Raw genomic sequence first — 18,745 nt, 5'->3', positions numbered from 1 at the left:
AAAATTAAACAGATTTACATCTTTCTGCAAAATAACATCAGGAAAACAAATCAGCCGAGTGCAAAAGTAGTTGCTGTTGCGTTCTCGGGCCAGGCGCTGACACACAGCAATGTGGGACTGCACTCTGACCTGACAGAGTGAGCGAGGAGATGAACTCCGGCTACAGAATGATCTGATTCTTGAAGCTGCGATTCAGTTCTTTGTGAGGGAGGATGATGGAGTTCAGGATAATCACCTCAGCAGGAATGCTGACGTTACAGCTGAGAATGGTGATCGAAGGGTTGAGTTTCCCATCACTGAAGAGAGTTTCACTGTCGATTTTGGCATGGGGGTCATTGGGGTTGGGGTCACTGGGGGTTCCCTCAACTCTCGACCATTTTCCGATGGTGCTATCCCAGCCCACAATGCAGTTCAGCATACAGCTGTGATCCTGCAGTGACGCTCCATGCAGAATGATTGACTCGAACTCCAGCTCCAATTGTCACTCCCATGCTGATGGTGACATTCGGACCAGCACAGCTGTAGGGTCGATAGTTGCTGTTGGATGGATATAAACATTTCCTATGATTCTGGGGCCCCCATGACCATTCTGGGCCAGACGGTCAGGATGTGTGCTTTGATACTGATGGAGGTACAACTGGTTGGCATAAATGGCAGATCTGGCTGACTTGATTTGACTCCAGAAGCTGCCTGTTTTGTATATATGATGTGGATGTGCCGGCGTTGGACTGGGGTAAACACAGTAAAAAGTCTGACAACACCAGGTCTGTGCTTTATATGCTCTGCCCGAGGCCAGAACTCTCCATTCACCTGACGAAGAGGGAGTCCCCTTGAAAGCTTGTGAGTTTACTATCAAATAAATCGGTTGGACTAAAACCTGGTGTTGTCAGACTTTTTACTGTGTTTTGTATATATACAAGGAGCCACGGCCGGCCACGCTGATAAAGATGTCTTGTTCCAGGCGAATCACCTCAATGTGCTGCCAGCCATTGGCACTCTCCTCTATGGAGCGATCCTGCTGGTTTTTCCAGAACACTTCTCCGATGTACTGGAAAATATCTGGTGTGAATAGGTAAATTCCGCAGTTGATGATGTCACTGACAAACGTGCTTGGTTTCTCCACATAGTGAAGTATCTTATGCGTCTGCTGATTCTCCACAATGCAGCCATAGTTCATCGACTGTCTCCTGGGCAGAGAGTTGCCCTTTGACCTTGGGTGGGATTGTCCAATTTCGGGGTGAGCGAGGCCAGATTATACCACCCCACGTCTTCTGAAATTCCTGCTCCTGCTGCAAAACTATCAATTTCCCAGAAACCATTATATTCCAAAATTTAGTATTGGGGCATTGCTGATGTTTGGCATCAACCAAGCTATATAGAGAAGCCATGAATGAACCACATTATGCATTCTGCATCCAATTCATAGTGAGTGGATGTTCACAGCAAATGGCTTCCAGATGATGTTACACTAGACAGCATCGACCAGAGACCCATAAGAATATTAAATGAAAAGGTCATGCTGGCACAGTAAGGCAATGTTCTCCTGAGGTTCTGGTAGTGAAGGGGAAGGTTTAAACCGTAGTAACCTTTGATATACCTGACATGAGATTGCTTTATGCTGTCACTTTGGACATAGAGCAAAAATATTCAGTTCTAAGTCCTGTCATCCCAGTATTTTATGAGCGCAGGAAGTTCATGCATTAAAGACCAGCAGTAAAAGAAAAGCACAGCATGAGTTTCACATTCTATTACACTGTTCTGACTGTGCCAATAAAAGAAAAAAAAGGAAAATTCAAACTTCTGTCTTGATAATGACATAATAGAAAATAATTATCAACATGGAAACAAAATATCAAAAGAATAGGGTAGATGTTCAAAAATATTTTCTAGTTGCAATAATTTTGAGAAAATAATGTGTCTTATATGGGATTTTTAGAACTTGTGCCTATAGAAGACACAATGATTACAATTTTCCTCTTTACTGTAATACGATGGTGTCGTCTTTGTTGACTTCTAGTCAGGATCAAAATGGCAGAGCCTATCATTACTACTGCAAGTACTTTGCATTTAGAGGTACATCTTTTCCCGCTGAAATAGGGTTTTGGTTCCTTTGGTACATTACAGTGTTTCTCTTATCTATCAAATCAAAACCACAGCATCACTTGCTACACACTCTCTGTTTGCTCCCACAGCATTGCTTCTGGCCTTTTCCCCAGGATCTATCCTTGGACCTCTCCTACTCCTCAGCTACATAGTGCCCCTCAGCTGCATCATCCCAAAGCTTTAATTTTTAGATGTACACCGTCAACGTGCAGCTCCACCTTATCACTGACTTTTAACCACTTTTCCCCACCAATCACTCCTATTTCCAAAACTGCCTATTTCTATCTCTGTAACATCATCTGACTTTGCTTCTGCCTTAGATCATCTGCTGATGAAACCCTAATTCATGCCTTTGTTACCTCTAGACTTGAATTGAGCACCTGGCTAACCTACTCACCATCAGCATCAAGTCATCCAGAACACTGATCATGGAATTATAGTATGATGATCATAGAATAGGATCCCTAGATTGCAGAAGGATGCCATTTGGCACATCAAATCTGCACCGACCACAATCCCACTCAGGCCCTAATCCCGTAACCCCACACATTTACTCTGCTAATCCCCCGGATACTTGGATCAATTTAGCATGGCCTCTCAACCTAACCTGCACATCTTTGGGCTGTGGGAAGAAACCAGAGCACCCAGAGGAAACCCATGCAGACATGGGGAGATTGTGCAAACTACACACAGACAGTGACCCGAGGCTGGAATTGAACTCAGATCTCTGGTGATGAGAGGCAGCAGTACTAACCCACACTGCCCATGTTCTTACTCGCTCCAAGTCCTGTTTGGCTATCAACTCTGTGTACGTTGATTTACATAGGCTTCCAGTCAAGTGGTGTTTTGATTTAAAATGCTTCTCTTTGTTTTCAAGTACCTCCACGGTCTTGACCCTCCCTATCTGGGTAATCTCAAGCATATAATGAGTGAAATAGAATTTGTCCAAAGACCAGTAAGAGACTCCTCGTCCTGAGTAAGACACAGCCCCAGTAAGTATATTTGGGAATTTGAATCAAGTGGGAATTCAGTACAGAAGAGGAAAAGATACTCTTTGGCTTTCTAACTTTCACTCCTCAGAAAATGGTCTTGCCCTGCTGCGGGAGTAGTTAACAATTTGGTGCATAGCTGGTGAGTATCTAGTTAGATTTTAAGATTTATTCCATTCTTAAGCTTTAAAATAGTACAGGTACTGTTCTTTGTGAGTTGAAAATATATAAAAAGCACTATAAATAAGTAATTGATTTAATTAAGTAAATATTTAAAATACATGAAGTGGAACTGATCCACTTCAGATCAGCCATGATCTTATTGAATGGCAGAGCAGGCTTGAAGGGCTAGATGGCCTACTCCTGCTCCTATTTCTTATGTTCTTACATTAAGGATGGCTGGACAGGTGATGTGTCAAGGTGGCAGCAAGTGAGAGATCCTGGATAATAGTGTGATCCAGGGCAAACACATCTGCAGTAAGTGGCCTCAGTCTCGGGAACTTTGGTTCAGCGTTATTGAAAGAGGGAGAGTGTTACGTGGATGCTCTGTTTCAGGAGGCAGTCAAACCCTTTAAGACAACGTCTTCTGGCTTGGAAAGTGGTCGGGGACAGGGTGTTTGACTGCCGATGAGGCAATTAAAGGACCCAGAGGGCAGGAATACAAGAGTGTCAGTCAGCCTCTGCAACTATCAAACATGTTTGATGCTCTCTAAGCTTCGTTGGTTGAGAATGGGGGCTGCAGGGTGAGTGAACTGATTGGCCACGGCATTATGGTATGGGAAACCATTCAAGTGAGGGATTACATAAAAATGCAGCTATAGTGCATAGTGAGGAGGATTGACACTGTTCTCTGCAGCAAAGAGCCAGAGTCGAGACAGCTGTGCTGTCTGTCTGATGCCAGGGTTCAGGGCATCTGCTCTGGGCTGGATGAGAACTTGCAATGGGAGGGGAAGGATTCCATCATCACGGTCCCTGTAGGAACCAATGACATAGGTAGAGTGAAAAATGAGGTTCTGCAGAGAAAGATTGAGGAGCTGGTCACTAAATTAAAGCCTAAGGAAAGATATACTGGTATTAGAGGCAGTTCAGAGAAGGTTGATTCCAGGTATGGAAGGATTTTCTAATGAAGAGAGGTTGCGTAGGTTGGGTCTATATTCATTGGAGTTTAGAAGAATGAGAGGTGACCTTATTGTGACATATAGGGTGGGATTTTATGACTTTGCTCATCCCAAAACCGTGAAATTCCACCCAAGGTCAATGGACTTCCCAGTGTCCACCCCTCGCCTGCTCTGATTCCCGTGGCAGGAGGGGCAGTAAAATTCCAGCTGCAGAACTCTCAGGGGATTTGGTAGGGTTGATGCTGAGAGGTTAATTGCTCTTATGGGTGAGTCTAGGACCAGAGGGCATAATCTCAGAGTAAGGGGTTGCCCATTTATGATAGAGATGAGGAGGAATTTCTTCTCTCAATGGGTAGTGAATCTCTGGAATTTTTTTACCATAGAGGGCTGTAGAGGTTGGATCATTAAGTACATTCAAGGCTGAGAGAGACATGATCACTGGAATTCTACAGCCTCACCACCATGGAATCAGAGTGGATAAGGGGTGGACAAAGGAAATCTTCGTTGGCCTCGGGCGGGAATTTCTGGTCTCACTCGAGCGAGGTTGTAAACTCCTGCCTGATCTCATTGAATGGCAAAGCACACTTGATGGGCTGAATGTCCTATTTCTGCTCCAATGTGTTATGGTCGTATGATCTTAACCATAAATTTAACAATTACAGGCCAATCAGTTTGACGCCATTGTTAGGAAATCTTTTAGAAGCAGTAATCCAGGAGAAAATTAACAGCCACTTGACAAGCTTGAACTAACAAAGGAGAACCAGCATGAGTTTGTTAAGGGAAAATTGTGTTTGACTAAGATGATTGAGTTTTTTGATGTGGTAATGCTGAGGGCAAATTTTAATCCAGCCTGTCAGGGCAGTAAACATGGTGACTGGGCTCACTTAACTGTGAAAAAGGCTCTGCATTGATCGGCTGCTGGTGGGAAAATCTCCCACGATTAAGTTGGAGATGGGAATTCGCTACTGGGTTTGCAAACAGTTTTACTTTGGGATGGCGAGGGAAGCTGGGATGTCCCTTGCTGTGAGGCAATCGGTGCCTGATCAGGGCTGCGGTACTGGGGAGAACAGGATGCTGAAAACCAACCTCCTGCCCTTGTCTCTGATCACCCTGCCTCCATCTCTCCTCAATCCCTATCCCGTCCTCACTCACCCATATGCCAGGATCCAATAACAATCCCTCGGAGCATTAGCAGCAGCAGCCACTGCTCCCAGTGGTGCTGCTGGCCTTTGATTGGCCAGTGGGATTACCGCTGCTGCAGTCCTAAATCCCAGGGTAGGCTCAACGCTGATTAGTTAAGTGCCTGAGAAGAACTTAATTTGATTGGGCTTCCTGCACGGAAGCAATGTGGTACTCCTGCTGTTTCTCCAACCAGTGGGAACTGGAGGGCAAATTCCTCATTTCCCACATTAAATTTAGGGAGTGGATGAGAGCAGTTTATGTTGTGTGATGTTAGTGCACCTTTAAGAGTTTTAAAAAGAAATCATGTTCTCCCATCTCTCAGCCTCAGCTGACATCATCATTGCCGAGCTGTCTCCAGGGAGTCCTTTTAGTGCTACTTTAGTGGCTTAAATGGGGTTGTTTATGTTTACTCTGGGATTAGTTTTATGGCTCTGTATTGTTAGGAGAAGGTCTGGTTAGCAGGTGAGGTGACAGAAGCTTTTTCATTTTCAGTTCTGAGCTGTTGGTTTGAATTTTAGAAGGGACAGCAAGCTGAAAATAAATGTTTCTCTCTCTCCCTGGTTTTGGGAATTTTGCGGGTTCACTGAAAGCCTTCCTGGAGTAGAAAATTTGCTCTTGGTGGCTTGACCAGAACCTACCTAGAGTTCTGGGAAGCTGTTCTGACTGTGTCAAGAGGACTACTAGAACTTACAAGACTGAGTGTTTTCAATTCTCCAACCAAAGGACTCAATACCAGTATCACAACAGCATTAGGCTTTGCTGGGTTCAACTTGTTTAAAGGGTTTTGTCTATAGAAGATTTTGGTTTGATTGAAACATCATGTTTGCTTTGTTTTTGTTTCTAATTGATAAAAGTTATTGCTAATTTTCTTTCTATACGTTAGCTATATTAAATAACCTTTGTTTGATAAAAGCTCCCTACTGGGTCATTTGAATCATACCTGAAGTGAAGCCTATCATGCTTATCTTAGCCAAATTCAGATGCAAAACTTATGATCTAGGCAGGCTTCATAAAGCACTTTGGAGTTTCTGATCTGAACCATTACATTTGTGTATCTGGACTTCCAAATGGTCATTGATAAAGTACTACATATTAGGCCTTTTAGCAAAAATTGAAATCTGTAGTTTAAAAGGGGCATATAAAATGGGATAAAAATTAGTTAAGGAATGGATGGGTGAAGAGGTGTTTTTCAGACTGGATGGAGAGTGCCAACATTCAGTACTATGAAAACTGTTGTGTTCAATCACCATAATTACTTGACCCTGGGGATATAGGGCACAATTTCAAAATATGCAGATAACACAAAACTTGGCAGTCTAGCAAATATTGTGGGAGACAGTCTTACATTGGCACCCCAACCCAACTAAATCCAGCAGGTATGACTTTATTTGCCATTGTCTGTAGGAGATCTAGACTAAGGGAACCAAGGCTGAGAGGCTAAAGAACAATATACAGAGAGTGACACAGTGGTTAGCACTGCTTCTTTACAGTGCCAGGGGCCTGAGTTCAATACCAGCCTTGGTTGACTACGTATGGAGTCCGCACAGGACCTTCAACAAATGCTATATACTAAATACATCAATGACATTTTCTTCCTTTGGACTCATGGTGAACAATCACTGAAACAACTATATGATGACATCAACAAGTTCCACCCCGACTTCAGACTCACCATGGACTATTCTCCGGAATCAGTTGCATTCTTGGACACACACACCTCCATCAAGGATGGTCACCTCAGCACCTCACTGTACTGCAAGCCCACAGACAACCTCACAATGCTCCACTTCTCCAGCTTGCACCCTAAACACGTTAAAGAAGCCATCTCCTACGGACAAGCCCTCTGTATACACAGGATCTGTTCAGATGAGGAGGATTGTGACAGACACCGCCAGACGCTGAAAGATGCCCTCATAAGAACAGGATATGGTGCTCTACTCATCAATCGACAGTTCCGATGCACCACAGTGAAAAACCGCACCGACCTCCTCAGAAGACAAATACGGGACACAGTGGACAGAGTACCCTTTGTCGTCCAGTACTTCCCCGGAGCAGAGAAGCTACATCTTCTTTGGAGTCTTCAACATATCATTGATGAAGACGAACATCACGCCAGGGCTATCCCCACACCCCCACTTCTTCCCTTCAAACAACCGCGCAACCTCAAACAAACCATTGTTCGCAGTAAACTACCCAGCCTTCAGGAGAACAGTGACCACAATACCACACAATCTTGCCACAACAAGCTCTGCAAGACATGCCGGATTATTGACACTGATGACATCATCACACATGAGAACACCATCCACCAGGTACACGGCACATACTCTTGCAACTCAGCCAGCATTGTCTACCTAATACGCTGCAGGAAAGGATGTCCTGAAGCATGGTACATTGGGGAGACCATGCAGATGTTACGACAATGGATGAACGAACATCGCTCAACAATCACCAGGTAAGACTGTTCCCTTCCTATTGGCAAACACTTCAGTGGTCATGGAATTCGACCTCTGACCTTCAGGTAAGCGTTCTCCAACGCGGCCTTCACGACACACGACAGCGCAGAGTCGCTGAGCAGAGACTGATAGCCAAGTTCTGCACACATGAGGACGGGATCTCAATTGGGATCTTGGGTTCATGTTGCACTATCTGTAACCCCCACAACTTACCTGGGTTTGCAAAACCTCACTCACTGTACTGACTGGAGACAATACACATCTCTTTAACCTATGCCTAATGCTCTTTCCACTCACACTGTCGGCATCTTTAAGACTTGAATAGCAGGTTAGTTGTAAAGACTCGCATTCTAATCAGTAATCTGTAAACTGTTTTTGCTGTTATATGCTCTGTCTGAGGCCAGAACTCTCCATTCACCTGACGAAGGGGCAAACCCCGAAAGCTTGTGAGTTTACTATCAAATAAATTGGTTGGATTTAAATCTGGTGTTGTCAGACTTCTTACTGTGTTTACCCCAGTCCAATGCCGGCATCTCCACATCATGTATGGAGTTTGCACATTCTTCCTGTGTCTGCATGGGTTTCCTTTGGGAACTCCAGTTTCCTCCCGCAGTCCAAAAATGAGCAGGCTAGGTGGATTGGCCATGCTAAATTGCCCCTTATTGTCTCAGGATGTGGAGGTTAGATGTATTAGCCATTGTAAATGCATGGAGATATGGGTAAGACACTCAGTCAGAGTCGATGCACACTCAATGGGCTGAATGGTTTCCTTGATAAGGTTCACCATGGTAGGCTTCTGCACAAAATGCAGATGTATGGGATTGGGGGTGATCTAGGGAACTGGATTAGGAATTGGCTAGCGGATAGGAGACAGAGGGTAGTGGTTGACGGTAAATATTCATCATGGAGTTCGGTTACAAGTGGTGTGCCTCAGGGATCTGTGTTGGGGCCACTGCTGTTTGTGATTTTTATTAATGATCTGGATGAGGGTATAGTTGGGTGGATCAGTAAATTTGCTGATGATACCAAAGTCGGAGGTGTGGTAGATAGTGAGGAAGGGTGTCATACTTTGCAGGAAGACTTAGACAGGTTGCAGAGCTGGGCCGAGAGGTGGCGGATGGAGTTTAATGCAGAGAAATGTGAGGTAATTCACTTTGATAGGAATAACAGATGTGTTGAGTATAGGGCTAACGGGAAGACTTTGAATAGTGTGGAGGAGCAGAGGGATCTAGGTGTATGTGTACATAGATCCCTGAAAGTTGGGAATCAAGTAGATAAGGTTGTTAAGAAGGCATACAGTGTCTTGGCGTTTATTGGTAGGGGGATTGAATTTAGGAGTCGTAGCGTTATGTTGCAACTGTACACAACTCTGGTGCGGCCGCACTTGGAGTATTGTGTGCAGTTCTGGTCCCCACATTACAGGAAGGATGTGGAGGCTTTGGAGAGGGTGCAGAGGAGGTTTACCAGGATGTTGCCTGGTATGGAGGGGAGATCCTATGAGGAGAGGCTGAGGGATTTGGGGTTGTTTTTGCTGGAAAGAAGGCGGCTAAGAGGGGATCTTATTGAAACATATAAGATGATTAGAGGTTTAGATAGGGTGGATAGTGATAGCCTTTTTCCTCTGATGGAAAAATCTAGCACGAGGGGGCATGGCTTTAAACTAAGGGGGGGTAGTTATAGGACGGATGTCAGGGGTAGGTTCTTTACCCAGAGGGTGGTGAGGGATTGGAATGCCCTGCCTGCTGCAGTTGTAAATGCGCCTAGTTTGGGGGCGTTTAAGAGGTCCGTGGATAGGTTTATGGACGAAAAGGGATTGGTTTAGGTTAGTGGGTCACTGTTGTTTTTTTTTAACTGGTCGGCGCAACATCGTGGGCCGAAGGGCCTGTTCTGCGCTGTAATGTTCTATGTTCTGCACTGTAGGAATTCAATGAAATGGCATTTGACACAAAATCAGCACAAGTGTGTAACAGAGCCATATTACTGACTTGCATTAATCCTAGAAATGTCCCAACTCTAAACTGCTTTTTACAGCATCGTTCGGGCAATAGAATTCTGATCAAGATCAATGAGATAGACAGATGGACAGGCAGACAGACAGATGGGCAGACAGATACACTTACAAAGAAGTATAGAGGATGAGAAAGAAGGTGATACACTTTCATTATATCTAGCTAGCAGTCAAGAACTGGCCCCATGATGAAACGTTGGTGCATCACAAAACTCCCTTTGTTCTGTTGTTTTCCCACAATGGAATATGACTCTGATGAGTTAGAAATGGCATTATCAAGCCAACACCACCTGCAGTAAAACAGACCCCCATATGTACAGGTGCTTCGAAAAAAAAATTATTAACCTACACCACACGGCAAATTACCGAATGTAATCATGGATTTCAATAAAATTATGCTATTTTCTCGGGAGCTCTTCGTGACATTTTTCAAACATTAGCTGATGAATGTTTATATGATTCTCAGCTCTTATGCGACTGCACTCAAATACCTACAAAGCTTCTTATGTACACATTATGAGTCAAATACTAACACAGCAGTTATGAATGCTGAGAGATGGATACAGCTTCACACTGCCCAGTCTCTCAGGTACTTCAACTAATAATATTAGTCACTCGCAATAAATAGCTGCCATTTCTGGAATGCTGATTTATAAATACCAAATAAAGTCAAATTAATCTGTATAAAGTAACAATGTCTCAACGTAGGTTCTATCAATCAAGGAGTGAGGAATCAGATGAAAATCATCAGCAATGTTGTTACTTTACTCCACTCTAATTAGAAAAGCAAAATACTGGGATCTGAAATAGAAATGAAAAATGCTGAAAAAATCTCAGCAGGTCTGACAACATCTGTGGGAAGAGAATAGAGCCTTCATTTTGAGTCTAGTCTCTGACGAAAGGTCATCTAGACTCAAAATTTTGGCTCCATTCTCTTCCCGCAGGTGATGTCAGATCTGCTGAAGTTTTCCAGATTTTTTGTTTCCATTCTAATTATTTCAGATTTTCTTACCCCAGTATTTTTTCTTCCTTCAAAACTGTTGAAGTTAATACTTCTCACTTAGGAAACAGACAAGGAGAGTCATACAATCTTTCAGACCGTTGCTCAGCGCCAAGGACCCAGGTTCGATTCCTGGCTTGGGTGGCTGTCTGTGTGGACTTTGCATGTTCTCCCTGTATCTGTGTGGGTTTCCCACATGTGCTCTGGTTTCCTCCCACACTCCAAAGGATATGCAGGTTAGGGCACTGTTCATGCTAAATTCTCCCTCAGTGTACCTGAACAGGTGCTGGAGTGTGGCGACTAGGGGATTTTCAGAGTAACTTCATTGCAGTGTGAATGTAAGTCTATTTGTGATTAATAAGTAAACTTTTCCTATATTGTTCTTAAGGTGTCAGCTACTGTGACAGGTTAAGATTCTGTTCTGCAATACTTTACTGCATGGATAAGGAATGATCTAAATGAACGGATTTGTGCCTGCATTCACTGATAGAAGGAAAGCTTGTGCATCATCATATTCAGTTTTGTTCCCTTGTAGTGAGGTTGCCACTAAATTTCTAAATTATTTGCTGATTTTGCAATACCTTTATAATGCACAAAGCTCATAGCAATTCTCTTTGTCCCTCTGTTCTCTCCCCCAGTTCTGATCCACATGCGAAGTGAAAAGAAATGGTGTAAAATCAGTAAATAGTTAAAAGAGACAGCAGGTGGTACCAATACTGAAGTTGGTGACCATTGGTTTCCGTCCATGCTTACACAGGAAGAATGGTCATTTTTCCTGTTATGGAAGGGCTGTTGCTGCATAAAATACACTGCTCTATTTTAAAACAGCACCTTCTGTTGAGGTGATAAAAGTGGGAGCTTTCCGCAAAAGCCACTGGATAGCTCATTCACATGACATTTTAATTTGCAGGCAATTGCTCAATTTTCAGTTTCATACAGTAGGTGATTCGAGCTACAAAATATGCTCGATTATGAACAATTTGTAAAATTGTTTCCAATTTCATTTAATTGTTGTAATTTGTAGTAAAATACCTTGGTGATGGTGTGTATGCTTATGCACACTTGCCCACAAATGGCTCAACACTTAATTATGTTGATTTGGTCAGTATTCAAAGTCAACACTTCAGAACTTGCCATGTACTTGATATGCTATTCACACTTGGTTCCTGTGAAAAGGTTAACAAAACTCATGTGTTGAATTTTTGTAAATCCCCTGTGTGATATTCACCTATCTGTTCAAAGAGACAGATATTAAAGCAGGAATTCTTTGTGGAATACATTTTTTTGTCAATGCATTCCAGCTGTAATTAACCTTTATTCGCTCACAGAATTACACATTATCAAAGGGTAACGTAGGCCGGAATTATCCAGTCTTGTACGCCCCACCACCAGTGCGAATGGAAACGGAGAATTTGGCCCCCGACCAAAATGCCACTCATTGAAGCGGGACTGGAGAATCTCAGCTGTGGGCAAGGTCTGAGGATTCCAGCCATAGAATTAAACAGGGAGACTGGTGATATTGAGAGAGAGAGAGAGAGGTTGAGAGCAAGTTGCTACAAAGAGCGAAGTAACTGTCCACAAAAAGTACACAAGGAAATTAATCACTGTTGAAGACATTGGGTGGGATTTTCCAGTTTCCACTCCCCCACCCCTCCCGCCCCACGGCATGCTTTGTGGTAATCGAGATGGCCCACCATTGACTGGCGGCAGGATTTCCTGTTGTTCCCTCCCCTCTGCCACCTAGGAACGGGGTGGGGGAGCGGTGGGGGGTGCAGGGTGATGGTGGTGGTTGATCTGGGAGGATGTTTACTGGCGTCTGGCGTCCATGGGACTGGAAGGTCCCGTTGGTGGGAACGGCCAGAAAATCCTGCCCATTGATGTTAATTTGGGTGATTGGGCAGAAGAGGGAACTGCACACTTATTAGAGCCCAGGCTTTACTTAAATTCAGACAGATGACTGCCCACCCATTCGCAGCAGAAAGAGACAGAAAATGGTTCTGCCTGCTGACACCAGGTGGGTGACGAATGACTTACAAGGGGATTTTCCATTTGGGAAGGGATGGGATTGTGGAAATCCAAGCTGAGAAAGGCCTAAGCTTTTGAAGGAAAGGAGAAACTTCATCCTTTTCTCAGCTACTCATCCCAACAGGTTCTGACTGCTAGTCATCAGGCAGAAAATCCGCCCTACTCAGTCTTGAGTTAAATTTCTAATAAGTTCCTGTTGTGTGATAGGATCCCTGACAGGCCTATTGAAAAATGATCCCTGACAATTGTGCCCTGTTGTCCCTGCCACCTGCAAACTTAAGCAAATTAAAGTTCAGAACAGTGGATTCTTGGCCGTTTTCTGGCAGGTCAGTGATTTTAACTGTCGAACTGGTCAATTTCTGCTGGGAAGGAGGGGTTAAAATTATCCTATAAAAATTTGAAAAGGAGAGCGTTAAAGGCAGACAGAGAAAAAAAGCAGGGTTTGCATGCAATCACAGAAGACTAGTGAACCTCCTCTGAGAAATGGGGGGAATGCACTGTTCTCAAAGGGCTGAATGTACAGCAGAGTATCCTCAATATTCAAGGTACCTATAGAGAAAGAGTGTTCTATAAATTGATGTTGAAACTCTCAAAACAGTTCATACAAATTCAGATATTATTGCATTCATAAATAAGATATAAGGGAGAGATTTGCCATTCTACCCACCATGGGAATCGTAGCAGGTGAGGGGTAGGCAATACAAAGGTCTGTTGACCTCGGGCGGGATTTTCTAGTTCTGGGGCCCGCGCAGCCAGAAACTCCCACCCATAGTGTTTAAATATGACTGGTTGCTGACATCAATTCATTCTGCAACATGAAATCAATGAATTTGTTTATATTTTGGGTTCTGAATGATATGACAGAAGACTGACTACACTGATGAAGTGTATCCCTGTTAAACCAATTGAAAGCAATTTAATTACCACTCCTTGCCTGAAACAGTTTCAAGTACCTCTTAATTTAGATTAATAATACGTCTGAAAATAACTTAGCCGGGGAGATGTGGATGATCAGCGTTATCAGTCAGATTTGAAGTGCGTGCCACTCTTTTTCTACCAGTTTCTGTGAAAGGAAGAACGTAGTTCATGTGGTGAATTTTTGCAAATGCTAGAGTGGCAATTACCTACTCATCCAAACTGAAGCTACAAGGATAGGAAATTCTGTGGATTCTATTTTCCCAGAATTGCATTCCAGCTGCAATTAACATTTTTGTTGAGGGAGAGACGAGGAAGTTCAGGGTGATTTTCCCTTCATGCAAATTTCTGAACTCGACTTGATGAAAAAGGCCTGGAGAAGGTAGGAGAACGATTTGAAAGGATGATACCAGAAACGAGGGTTATAAATATCTAGAAATGCTAGGCTCTTTTATCTAGAAAAGAGGAGACTGAGCCTGGTCTGATCTTTAAGATTATGAAAGGTTTTCAAAGGATAAACACAGAAGATGTTTCCATTTGCGAGGAAACCAAAAATAAGGGCTATATTCTTTATCCAGAAAATAGCTAGAATACGCTACCACAAGCAGTAGTTGAGATGAATAACGCAGATGTAATTAAGAGAGCATTAGATTATTATATATGAAAGAGAAAGGTGATGATGATTGTGTTAGAAAAGAGTGGAAGAATTACTGTATGAAACAAAAGGACTGCCATGCCGTACATTCTACATACTTCGGTAATTTCTCCACAGAAGATTTTTCATGAATTCTTTCATCTCCCTGAGCACCATGACAGATTCGAGATCGTTATGTATTTAAGTAATTGTGGATTGCTTTGAGAGCTGATTATATGATTTGACGGTGCTGTCATTATAGAGGCCACACAGTGGTTAGCACTGTTACCTCACAGCGCCAGGGACCCAGGTTCAATTCCCAGCTTGGGTCACTGTCTGAGCGGAGTCTGCACATTCCACCCGTGTCTGCATGGGTTTCTTCTGGGTGCTCCAGTTTTCTCCCACAGTCCAAAGGTTTGCGGGTGAGGTGGATTGGCCCTGCTTTATTGTCCCTAAGTGTTCATGGGATTGGATTGGGTAAATGCATGGGGTCACGGGGGGGGGGGGGGGATTGTGGTCAGTGCAGACTCGATGGGCCAAATGGCCTTTTTCACACTATAGGAATCTATGATTCTATGTTGCATAGACTGCTGGTTTACTTGCAGTTTGTTCTCGATACAGGTCCCAGAATAAATCTCTTGCTGTTAGTTTGAACAACACCTTTTTTTCTTTTTGTGTAAAACCCACAAGCCCTAGCGTAGTTAGACTATTACAGACTCCTCATTGAAAACAATGGAAAATGCTAAGATTGGAGCATTTGAATTAAACTGCGCCGTTGTATTGTCCTGATTTCCTTGTCCTTATGTTTTGCGCTAGGTTTTCATGGAGCTTTAAAATGGGGGTGTGTCCAGGATTCACAAGTCCCGCTCCCATTTATGTCATCCCTTTGATGCCAACAGGAGAAAGGAGATGGAATATGACTCACATGAGGGAAAATCAAACTCAGCAGGATCACTCTGTAGAGTTCAAACAGACCACATTTCTGCTTTAGGAAGGACTTTATCCCACAGCATGACAGTCACAAATTTATGGAAGAGACGTAAAGGACACGAAGGGCAAATAAGGTCTGTGAAACTTACAAGCTGGGAAGTTGTTTAAGACCCCAGTCCTTCAAAAATAATAAAATAAACAGCCTGCGTCAGGGAGGTTTAAAGAAAACTGTTCTAGCAGTTATAAGAGCATTTTTTATTGCATCTCAACATGGTTCCTGAAGTCTGCCCATAGTGAATACCTCGTGAGTTGGAATGGTAGGAGTAAAGGCAAAGGGTGATGGATGTAGGAATGGGTTATCATGAATTGACTTGGGGATTATGGGGGTTGGTAGGAGACATGAGGTAACATAGATGGAGCATAGAGAGTGGGTTGAGTGGGTATCAGCGCTAAGAGCTGAAGGACACAATGTGTAACAAAACAATTGGGACCAAGTCCCAGTGAATTGATGTGGGCCCTTTAAACAGCCCAATTCAGCATTAAGCATGCCCTCTGGTCTCCTGCAATCTGTATCCAGGAGCACCTGGCTCAACTCCATCCACACTTCCCTCCCTGGGTGAAAACTGGGACTGACTCTCCCCAAAGCAGGTGTGGTGAGCTGTAAATTTCCCGAATTGTAGTATCTGCCGGAGGAGAGAAAATCCAGCTTGCTGCATTGTCCAGAGAAAAGTTCACCATTCTTCTGACTGTACTCCTGCAACAATGCAGGGCAAAAAACGTAATTCCTTGATTGTAGAAATTCAGTACTTCTGTATTTATCAATCTGGTTATTGCTTAAGGATTTTGTCCCAAACAATGTTAAATTAAAAGGAAAAATCTTTAATCCAAATGTGCCTAAGCCAATTGCCCAGAGTGCAGCCCTTGTTGAGATTGGTTATTTTGGGTCAAACCATTGAATGAATACAGGACTTCTAAGCTCACCCAAACGTTCCATTGTGGAGGTCAATGTCTAGCAATATGGTGTCACCGTGGTTAGCGCTGCTGCTTCACAGCACCAGGGACCTGGGTTTGATTCCTGGCTTGGGTCACTGTTTGTGCAGACTCCCGTGTCTGTGTGGGTTTCCTCCCACAGTCTGAAAGACATGCTGGTTGGGTGCATTGGCCATGCTAAATTCTCCCTTAGTGTACCTGAACAGGTGCCAGAGTGTGACAAGTTGGGGATTTTCACAGTAACTTAATTGCAGTGTGACACTAATAAAAATAAACTTTTCAATTGATGAATCAAATGCTGTGCTTACCAGATTAGCATTTTTGTTAAGTGTCAACCTTCACTGGGAACTCCTAGATTGGGAAGTCAGGTCTTGAGAGAAATATGGTATAGTCTCGCTAACAGTACAAATGGTCATGTCTTCTCTCTTGTCCTTTTCCTAGCAGGTTTGTATTCTTTTTCTAACTCTTGTAAAACCACTGGTCTTACTGATTGAACTTCCTACACTATTTGTTTGCAGTCACAGAGATGTGGATTTGAGTTCCCATCTTTCAGACTGCTCCCAAAATTAATGACTTCACTTCACATGACAGCGAGGAACTGATCAAACCGAGAGCAATTGCAGTTTACAGAGAAACATTGTGCTCTTGCGTCTATGCACTGCAATGATTTGCAGTACTTTTCAGCTCTGCTTTGACATTTGGAGCTCATGGGCGACATTGCAGCATCACAGTCAAACAAGAGACAATGCAAAAGATGGTCAGTAATCTTTTGATGTTGTTTCTATAACACAACCTTTTGGAAGCCAGCCAAATGTGTTCGCTATCTCTTACATCCAAACCTCATTCAAGTAGCTCTTTCCCTCAAAGGTACTAATCTCATCAGAGCTTCCAAAAGCAGCTAATAACATTTTTGAAAACTATTTAAAAAGATAAAATGCATTGTGTAAGTATAATAGCTGTGCAATTTTCAAAGATGCCATCTGGGCCTGATTATTTCAAACTGTTCACAAACATTGTAATTGGAATAGCACCACTGTCATTCTGCTACACATCCAAACCTTTCTTTTAAATCGGCAGTTTCTTTCTTTCAAGAGAGAAATTGGTGGGAACATGCTTTTATCTCGAATTGGAGGAAGGTGAAAAGTTGAAATACTGACCTGGCATTGGCCACACATTCCATTGTGACCTCAGGGAACCCGAAGACCACACTTGTATTTTTTGGTGAGATGATTATAACTGGAGCTATAGGGTCTGCTGGAGCACCTGTATCTTTAAGAACATAAAAAGACAAAAAATATTCTTTGAAAATAAACCATTTTTAAAGGCTGAGAATGTGTTTTTCAAAGCACAAATAAGCAGTCGTTTTTGGAGCAAAGGTTGTGGTTGAAATTAAATGCTCACACATTCTGCAGTGATTCCATTTTAAGCTTTGTACATGAAGTCTTCACTTTTTTTTTAATTAGATGGTCTCGCATATTACTAATCAAAAATAAGTTATCCTGGCAAACATGTATCTCTACTATTCTCATTAAACCAATCTGACCTCGATCAGTGACCCAGAGCCAATTTGAAATGCTAACCAGTATTAGCTATTATTATGTTTCTGTCTACACTTCACTTCCAAATGAAAGGACTTTAATGCAGGCGAGTCCCAATGCATGCAGAACTGGTGAGAGAAACTTCTTTGTGCATTGTTGACCAAAAATATCACTTTGTAAAGCTGGGAATGAAGCTGGCAATATTTGGGACAGTGAGGATTGTGAACCTGCATACAGTGTGAGCAGCTTAAATCTGAATCAGGATTATGCATTTAAGTATTATACCGGAGCCAAAATTCTCTACAGCTAGAATGAATGGGAAATGATTTGGTAAATTGGAATTCCATGCTTGGATCAGATTTGCATTTAGTTGGAATCAGCTGCAGAAGTGAATACATCAAAGAACCAGCCATCAAAGAGGACTATATCAGAGAAGGGGAGAGATAGAGTCCGAAAAATACATTAATTAGAATAGTAGAAATTCACTGACATTGTGAATGAAGAAGTAAAACATGCTTTCAGCTCCTGAAATTATCATGATTTCGCACAACTGCAGGAATGGGTGTAAAATCCCAATTATCTAACAAAAGCAAAATTGGGGCTGAGGTAGCTTACATTGCAGACATCTCTTGTTCAAATACTCAGTGGGGAGGGCTGCTATACACTGAATATTTTGACTGAAGTGTTATGTACCTGGCTGATGTTATCTGTGAGGGTATCCCAGCCTGGAACACCTGTTCACAGTGGTTTATAATGTTGTGTGCAGGAATGGTGTGAGGAGTCACGCACAAGACGCAGTGAGGACAGAAACAAGCCCAGTCATAGTATAACACTTATTAAATAATATTTCTTACAAT

General features: G+C 42.9%; 1 protein-coding gene and 1 pseudogene across 3 annotated transcripts in view; both read right to left on the bottom strand.

The window, feature by feature from the left end:
• The window catches only part of sdk2b (sidekick cell adhesion molecule 2b), a 966,819-nt gene that overhangs the window by 310,185 nt on the left and 637,889 nt on the right, over positions 1 to 18,745 (bottom strand). For all 3 annotated transcript variants that reach the window (XM_080208817.1, XM_080208815.1, XM_080208816.1), the window contains exon 6: positions 17,508 to 17,619. In XM_080208817.1, coding sequence (XP_080064943.1) covers positions 17,508 to 17,619 — 112 coding nt within the window. The remainder of the gene's footprint in view (positions 1 to 17,507; positions 17,620 to 18,745) is intronic.
• On the bottom strand, positions 161 to 17,258 carry LOC145356545 (mannose-1-phosphate guanylyltransferase regulatory subunit alpha-A pseudogene; annotated as a pseudogene).

Source organism: Carcharhinus amblyrhynchos, chromosome 21 (assembly GCF_965287045.1).
Source record: "Carcharhinus amblyrhynchos chromosome 21, sCarAmb.v2.hapA, whole genome shotgun sequence".
Taxonomy (NCBI): Eukaryota; Metazoa; Chordata; class Chondrichthyes; order Carcharhiniformes; family Carcharhinidae; genus Carcharhinus; species Carcharhinus amblyrhynchos.
This window is presented reverse-complemented; position numbering and strand designations above follow the sequence as displayed.